General features: G+C 43.9%; 1 protein-coding gene across 2 annotated transcripts in view; it reads left to right on the top strand.

Moving 5' to 3' along the window:
• The first annotated feature begins 338 nt into the window (after positions 1 to 338).
• MLF1 (myeloid leukemia factor 1) overlaps positions 339 to 9,048 on the top strand; it is a 34,967-nt gene continuing 26,257 nt past the window's right edge. Inside the window, exon 1 of one of the 2 annotated variants that reach the window (XM_072142924.1) lies at positions 339 to 510. In XM_072142924.1, the coding sequence (XP_071999025.1) occupies positions 464 to 510 (47 nt within the window). In that variant the 5' untranslated portion in view covers positions 339 to 463. The remainder of the gene's footprint in view (positions 511 to 9,048) is intronic. The other variant, XM_072142926.1, reaches the window with a different exon arrangement.

The following is a 9,048-nucleotide window of genomic DNA, read 5'->3' as shown; positions in this document are numbered from 1 at the left end:
CAGTGATTGTGCGCCGTGTGTGAGTGAGTGCGCTGTGTGTCAATGAGTGAGTGTGCGCTGTGTGTCAATGAGTGAGTGTGCGCTGTGTGTCAATGAGTGAGTGTGCGCTGTGTGTCAATGAGTGAGTGTGCGCTGTGTGTCTGTGAGTGTGCACTGTGTGTCAGTGAGTGTGCGCCGTGTGTGAGTGAGTGCGCTGTGTGTCAGTGAGTGTGCGCTGTGTGTCAGTGAGTGTGCACTCTCCTGCAGGAATCCTCCTCTTCTAGTTATTTCCATCCCCGGCCTCTGGCAGTGACAATGTTGTCAGTGGTTACCATAGGGACAGGAGAGCTCCAGAGAATTCTGTGGGCTCTGGACCAATCAGAGCCACCGCTGTGTGTCACATGAGCCGCAGACTTATTACCCTCGTGTCGGCAGCTGGAGCACTCAGTTCAGAGCGGAGCTCAGCTGGACTCGTGCGGGCACAATGTTTGGGAGCCTTCTCAGAGACTTCGAGGAAGATCCGTTCTTCTCGTGAGTTCCTTAGGACATTTATCACCGTCTTTACAGTAACTATTCACATTCTGCAGCCTGCGTGCCGGTGCTTGTAACAGACATCATGTCAGACTGTAACTGTCTAGTGTAATGCAGAGCAAAGGCTGGGGCACTACAAGGCTCAGCATGTACTAGGCATAGGCTGGGGCACTACAAGACTCAGCATGTACTGTGCATAGGCTGGGGACTACAAGGCTCAGCATTTACTGGAATATGCTGGGGACTACAAGGCTCAGCATGTACTGGGCATAGGCTGGGACACTACAAGGCTCAGCATGTACTGTGCATAGGCTGGGGACTACAAGGCTCAGCATGTACTGTGCATAGGCTGGGGACTACAAGGCTCAGCATGTACTGTGCATAGGCTGGGGACTACAAGCCTCAGCATGTACTGTGCATAGGCTGGGGACTACAAGGCTCAGCATGTACTGTGCATAGGCTGGGGACTACAAGGCTCAGCATGTACTGTGCATAGGCTGGGGACTACAAGGCTCAGCATGTACTGTGCATAGGCTGGGGACTACAAGGCTCAGCATGTACTGTGCATAGGCTGGGGACTACAAGGCTCAGCATGTACTGTGCATAGGCTGGGGACTACAAGGCTCAGCATGTACTGTGCATAGGCTGGGGACTACAAGGCTCAGCATGTACTGTGCATAGGCTGGGGACTACAAGGCTTAGCATGTACTGTGCATAGGCTGGGGACTACAAGGCTCAGCATGTACTGTGCATAGGCTGGGGACTACAAGGCTCAGCATGTACTGTGCATAGGCTGGGGACTACAAGGCTCAGCATGTACTGTGCATAGGCTGGGGACTACAAGGCTCAGCATGTACTGTGCATAGGCTGGGGACTACAAGGTTCAGCATGTACTGTGCATAGGCTGGGGACTACAAGGTTCAGCATGTACTGGGCATAGGCTGGGACACTACAAGGCTCAGCATGTACTGTGCATAGGCTGGGACACTACAAGGCTCAGCATGTACTGTGCATAGGCTGGGACACTACAAGGCTCAGCATGTACTGTGCATAGGCTGGGACACTACAAGGCTCAGCATGTACTGTGCATAGGCTGGGACACTACAAGGCTCAGCATGTACTGTGCATAGGCTGGGGACTACAAGGCTCAGTATGTACTGGGCATAGGCTGGGACACTACAAGGCTCAGCATGTACTGTGCATAGGCTGGGGCACTACAAGGCTCAGCATGTACTGTGCATAGGCTGGGGCACTACAAGGCTCAGCATGTACTGTGCATAGGCTGGGGCACTACAAGGCTCAGCATGTACTGGGCATAGGCTGGGGCACTACAAGGCTCAGCATGTACTGGGCATAGGCTGGGGCACTACAAGGCTCAGCATGTACTGGGCATAGGCTGGGGCACTACAAGGTTTAACATGTACTGGAATAGGCTGGGACACTACAAGGCTCCTCATGTACTGGACATATGATGGGGGGATACAAGGCTCATTATGTACTGGGCATATGATGGGGGACTACAAGGCTCATCATGTACTGGACATATGATGGGGGACTACAGGGCTCAGCGTGCAGTGGACATAAGTTGGGCACTGCTAAACTTTAGCTGAACTTTACATACAGGACTTATCTTACAGAGATTAACCAATACATTGCATCTACTATATTCTACTGCTACAAAGCTGCATTCACAATTCTACCGAATGCGGGGCTGAAATCTAGTGTGTTTTAGTTTGTGTCATTCAAGTGTAGTCTTTACAGGAGCACCCAAGTATAAGCTATTTACAGGATCACCCAAGTTTAAGCTATCGGTGTAGTCTTTACAGGAGCACCCAAGTATAAGCTATTGGTGTAGTCTTTATAGAAGCGCACCCAAGTATAAGCTGAAACCAAGGGAACTATCCCGGTTTCAGTTGCCCCATCATGAGAGGAGGTACCGGCGCAGGATCTTCAGGTGTAAATTCAATGTGCCTCACTGGACTTACATTTAGCTCACCTTCGTTTTAAAATGTTCTGCACATACAGCTTTCATACAGGTCCATATAGACTTGTGATTGGTTTAGGTTACCAAAACGACCTTAAGGTCATCTTTAAGTTGAATTTGTATAAGTCAGAACAGGTATATTTTGTAACTCCAGCCAAATTATCTTTTGTTCCCTGTGACAATTGTATTTGAAAAATTTGGGGTTGACACAGAGGTCGCGATAACGCCTATAGAAGGTTCTTAGATACTTCTACAGGCAGCTTAATGCATTGAAACAAGTTTGATGTGGATAAATCTGCACCACCCTTTTTCCTGCTCTCCAGGCAGCAGAGAACTTGTGCTGATGCCTGATCCATCTAATACTATAGCTCTTCACCCACAGCTAATGGAGAGTGAATGTGGAGCGTTTAGTTTTAGTCGGGAGGCTGCATGGAAAGAAATTATATAATGATTTCTGATCACAATTGTTTTGGTTTTATTGCAGCTGTCTTAGGGATTGTTCACATGGGGATTTTGGTGCATATTATCCTGATCAAAATCTCCTCCATTCAGTTTTCTGCTCCATAACAGAAGCAGATAAAATTTGATATGATGGGTACATCAAATGACTAAACTTATTAGGGTAGAATCTATGTTGTATTCCTTCTTGGCCATAAAAACTTCACAAAAATGCAAAGAGGAGTAATTTTACTCTGACAGAGAAAGTGGATGAACAATAAAACATTGCAGATGCCTTATTTAGGCATTTCCTGGGTTACATATAGGATAGGCTCTGTAGGGTTGTTCTTAAGTTGAATTTCTATGTAAGTAGGAACTGTATATTTTATAATTGTAACTCCAGACAAATATTTTTTGGTCTCTGTGACAATTGGAATTTAAAAATGTTGGATTGTTATAAGAACCAGGATTAACAATAAAGCTTCATTGCAGAGACCTGTGATACTTGTTACAGCTGATCTTTGTAGTCTACGGCTAAAGTACAGTAAATTACCAACATCCAGAGATCCGTTTGTAACTAGGGGTCGTCTGTAAGTCGGGTGTTCTTAAGTAGGGGACCGCCTGTAGTTGATCATGCATCCTGAGACTAAACTTCAGAAAATTACCAACATCCAGAGAGCTTCATCAGAGGTCACAGTGGGCAGAGAGGTCAGTTTGCAACTAGGGGTTGTCTGTAAGTTGGGTGTTATTAGCTGGGCTGAGGGGGGCTGTACGCGCCTGCTCCAGTACTTCCGCTGTCCCATGCAGCGGTCCATCTGAGCCATGCCCCTCTAAACTTAGTGGATATTAATCTGTCCGTGGTCTTGTGATGGACATGCAGATGCAGGCGCCATTAGTATCACACGGCTCTGATTACTCTCTGTGATTATAACTGCGCCTGACCATGAACAGATTTCTCACCACTGGAAGTGATCATGAGGAATTGATACAGAAAGTATATTGGAAAATTGTAGAACTTTTAATTACACAAACAATATCAATTATTTGCTGAAAATGGACAACCCCTTTAAAAGTTGAGTACCATTACAACTAGGTAACTATAATGACATGCATTGCAGGTCATATTCAGCATATTTTACTTCAGACAGCCTAAAACAGTGGTGGCGAACCTATGGCACGGGTGCCAGAGGTGGCACTCTGAGCCCTTTCTGTGGGCACCCAGGCCTTCACCCCAACAGAGTTTGCCAGCTAGGACTCAAGGCTTTCTCCTGTGATCCAATACAGCCCAGGATGGACGCACCATGCTCAGCACTATTTTAAAGCAACATCCTTGACTGCCAGGACTACAGGAGGCGCAGGAAGGGTTGGATAGAGATGGATTGTCATTTCTCTGATTCTTCCTCTTCAGGGGACCCTGGAAGGAAGCTAAAATCCAAATTTCTCCATCTTTCTATTTTATTGGTAAACTCAGTATGCCAATACGATTAAAACCTATGATACAGCAGGGATCAGTAAGTTACTGCTTAAATTGTCATGTTGGCACTTTGCGACATACAAGTTGATTTTGGTTGTAGCTTGGGCACTCTGTCTCCAAAAGGTTCGCCATCACTGGCCTAAAACAAGGTTAGTAGTCGGGAAATGGTAAAAAGTTATAAAATAGTATACAGGCAGTCCCCGCCCTACATACAAGATAGGGTCTGTAGGTTTGTTCTTAAGTTGAATTTGTATGTAAGTCGGAACTGTATATTTTATAATTGTAATCCCAGCCAGAACTTTTTTGGTCTCTGTGACAATTGGATTTAAAAAATGTTGGATTGTCATAAGAATCAGGATTAATAATAAAGCTTCATTACAGACACATTTGATAACTGTTATAGCTATTGTAACCTAGGACTAAAGTACAATAAATTACCAATATCCAGAGGTCCGTTTGTAAATATACACTCACCGGCCACTTTATTAGGTACACCATGCTAGTAACGGGTTGGACCCCCTTTTGCCTTCAGAGCTGCCTCAATTCTTCGTGGCATAGATTCAACAAAGTGCTGGAAGCATTCCTAAGAGATTTTGGTCCATATTGACATGATGGCATCACAAAGTTGCCGCAGATTTTTCGGCTGCACATCCATGATGCGAATCTCCCGTTCCACCACATCCCAAAGATGCTCTATTGGATTGAGATCTGGTGACTGTGGAGGCCATTTGAGTACAGTGAACTCATTGTCATGTTCAAGAAACCAGTCTGAGATGATTCCAGCTTTATGACATGTCGCATTATCCTGCTGAAAGTAGCCATCAGATGTTGGGTACATTGTGGTCATAAAGGGATGGACATGGTCAGCAACAATACTCAGGTAGGCTGTGGCGTTGCAACGATGCTCAATTGGTACCAAGGGGCCCAAAGAGTGCCAAGAAAATATTCCCCACACCATGACACCACCACCACCAGCCTGAACCGTTGATACAAGGCAGGATGGATCCATGCTTTCATGTTGTTGACGCCAAATTCTGACCCTACCATCCGAATGTTGCAGCAGAAATCGAGACTCATCAGACCAGGCAACGTTTTTCCAATCTTCTACTGTCCAATTTCGATGAGCTTGTGCAAATTGTAGCCTCAGTTTCCTGTTCTTAGGTGAAAGGAGTGGCACCCAGTGTGGTCTTCTGCTTCTGTAGCCCATCTGCTTCAAAGTTTGACGTACTGTGCGTTCAGAGATGCTCTTCTGCCTACCTTGGTTGTAACAGGTGGCGATTTGAGTTACTGTTGCCTTTCTATCAGCTCGAACCAGTCTGCCCATTCTCCTCTGACCTCTGGCATCAACAAGGCATTTCCGCCCACAGAACTGCCGCTCACTGGATGTTTTTTCTTTTTCGGACCATTCTCTGTAAACCCTTGAGATGGTTGTGCGTGAAAATCCCAGTAGATCAGCAGTTTCTGAAATACTCAGACCAGCCCTTCTGGCACCAACAACCATGCCACGTTCAAAGACACTCAAATCACCTTTCTTCCCCATACTGATGCTCGGTTTGAACTGCAGGAGATTGTCTTGACCATGTCTACATGCCTAAATGCACTGAGTTGCCGCTATGTGATTGGCTGATTAGAAATTAAGTGTTAACGAGCAGTTGGACAGGTGTGCCTAATAAAGTGGCCGGGGAGTGTATGTCTGGATTTGGGTGCTGACCATAAATCACAGGCTGTACTGTAGTTGGGTTCACAATACTGTATACTATTTGGCTCTTGTTATGCCTACAGTGTTCAGTTCAGTTGAACACTTACATTTGTATGGTTAGAAGGTCAAATTTTTAAAGGCTGACCTTACTGTCTAAAGCTCATAAGCCCTGAAGAGCATAAAATGGTTTCCCTGCTGGACCTCATTGCCATAATTGTGGTGGACTCCTTTTGGAACAGTAAAGGTTCCTTCAAATGTAGCGTAATGGATGTATTTACCCCGTCAGTTCCACATCTATTGTACATGCATCAGTAAGCTGCTGAAATCATATGGTTTCTGCTTTTTTTTGTATAGCGCAATTTAGCCGTAGCAGAGGGGTGGAGTTTAAACCTTTGCATTGCAACATATCATTGAGTTGCTGCGGATCCATTGTATACGGTATACAAGTATGTACGCTCTGTCTGATTAGAATAAAAGGAGGAGGAGCAGGAAAAGCGACGGGGAACTGTAAAGAAGAATTTTCTCTATTAGATTGTGGCCTATATCTGCCCTGTTACGTTAATGTGCTCAGTTCCTACTGCTCTATAACAGGCTGGTAGCAGATCGAGCCGCACTCGCAGTGGACAGGTCTCCTTTAACCTTCTATTATGCGTGGGAGGGTGCATGGTCTTCATATTACAACAACAAGGCAAGAGATTGAAAAAGAGTCATTGACTCATCGAGGGCGCAGATGTCCCTTAAAGGAAAAGTATCTTTTGTAAATATATTACTACTGTGTGCTAATGGATCAGGACAGGGCCTCTGCTGTCAATGTTCGCTGTCCAGGAACATTATGTTTTTATTTCATCTGGTGGAAATGAAGGAAAGTAGATCTGGTTACTTATACCCGGTGCTGAAATACAGACATTTTAATTGCAACGGAGGATGACACCGGTGCAGAAAGGAGTAAATATACCAAAGCCTGGCGAGAGGTCACACTGGCCTCACAGTAACCTTAGAAGTAAGTGAAGGGAGATGTGTTCTAAGTATAAAGTGGATTCAGCGTGTTGATAGACGAGTTTAGTGAGGGTACTGTATGCCTTCTGGACTCACATGCAAGATCCTCTGCTCCATAAATCCATGTAAAGCCTCCTTCTAATCTGATAACATTTGTAAGGAGAACTCAGTACAGTACCTAGAAATCTAGTTGAGTGCCATGGCGTTCGGCCATGCCTGTCCTTTTTTTAGTGCCGTGTATTATTTATGAGCTAGTAGTTAGTGGTTTAGGTTGAATTAGTAGTACTACTAGTGATACTCAAATTGGCAATGGTAGAAAATTATTCTTTATAAATGTTATATTTACTATTTTATAACATTTTTACAGACTTTTTCAGGCCATTTCTTATATGCATATTCTGTAAGTATGCATATACTTTAATGTACTTAAAAAAGATTCACAACTTTTAAAGTACACTTTTTTATTGTTGTTTTTACTATTTTCAAACACAAACAGCTCTGCTACATACCATTCCTGGGATATAATTGGATGACCAAATGCATGCTATTAGTCACATCCTTATGACAGAACTGCAGGTCCTAGAGCTTTTACATGCTGTCCCTACTGATATTATCCTGCACCCAGCAGATACTGATCATGAGCGTGCATGTGCTAGAAACCCCTCCGAACAACATCCACCCACCCTCCTCTGCTCCTTCTAGCTACGGATTCCCATGGCAACAAACCAAACAAAGATAATCAAAGGGCAAGGGTACTGCTAGCTTCTGGCCTGCTAGCTGACCAACAGCTGCAGATAGCTAATGTGTGTAAATGAGAGACTTTCTTATTTTGGGTTAGTGCAGAGCAAAAGTTTTTTTACTTTTATAGTTGTGCTTTAACATAAAATTTCCCCTGATTCTCCACAGGGCAGATATATATCCATCTTGTGCCTATTTATGATAGTCGAATTAGCTAATTTCCATAAAACATGGAAACATCTTATGTGCTTTAAAATAATCTGTGGTATTAATGTGAAATCCAGAAGAGAGTGTATACACTTGTATACATTTAAAAATGTGGGCAGCACAAGTAGTCAGACACACTGGTGGCAGTGTGACTTTGGCCATAGGTTTGTGTAACTTTAAGCAGGTAAAAAGTAAAACAAAAATAAAAAAAACCTTTCTGTGGCAGCGATTAAGATTGGCCCTAACCCTAATCCTGCACGAAATATATCAAGAGGCTTTTTAGAGCTGCTCAGACAAGATGGTCCTTTCATAATCATGTACAGATAACTTATTCTTATTTAGGAAATAAAGATAAAGATTTTATGACACTGTTCACATTGACTATGTCATGTCAGAGCATCTTATGTTCTCATTCTCTTAATTTTCCATTCTATTTTCAGGATTATGTAGTGTAATCGCTTAATTCCCTGAGGCAAATGTTGGGGAAGATAAGTATAAGGTAGCTGAATCTCTTCTCTACATTGACATTAAATGCACATTCACGAAGTCTTGCATACAAGTTTATAGGGGGATCAGGACGATTAGCTGTGGGCAGACGCCAATCTAGTGTGTATAGCCAGCACAGGTCTAAGAAGATTATGCGGGGAATTTATCACTGCTTCTACGCCACTTTTCTGGTGGAGATGCAGTTATAGGGCATCTACCACCAGGATGAAGGATTGTATGCAAATGAGCCCGAGGGGCTCCAGGCTCCATAGGTGTTAATGGAGCCTGGAGCCCTTCAGTTTCATTTGCATACAGTCTTTTATCCTGGTTGTAGATGTCCTTTAAACAATCACACATTTTTTCGCACTGCAAGAATAAGCGATTATTATGTGACCACGTCACAGGCGTGTGCCTGCATACTTTTTAAAAACCTGCATACTTTTTTTTTTTTTTTTAATAAAATTTTTATTTGGTTTTTAATTGTTCACAAAAAGAAGACCGTGTATACTTTTTAAA

The sequence above is a fragment of the Engystomops pustulosus genome, chromosome 3 (genome assembly GCF_040894005.1).
Source record: "Engystomops pustulosus chromosome 3, aEngPut4.maternal, whole genome shotgun sequence".
NCBI lineage: Eukaryota > Metazoa > Chordata > Amphibia > Anura > Leptodactylidae > Engystomops > Engystomops pustulosus.
The sequence above is the reverse complement of the archived record's forward strand: the minus strand, read 5'-3'. Positions and strand labels throughout refer to the sequence as shown.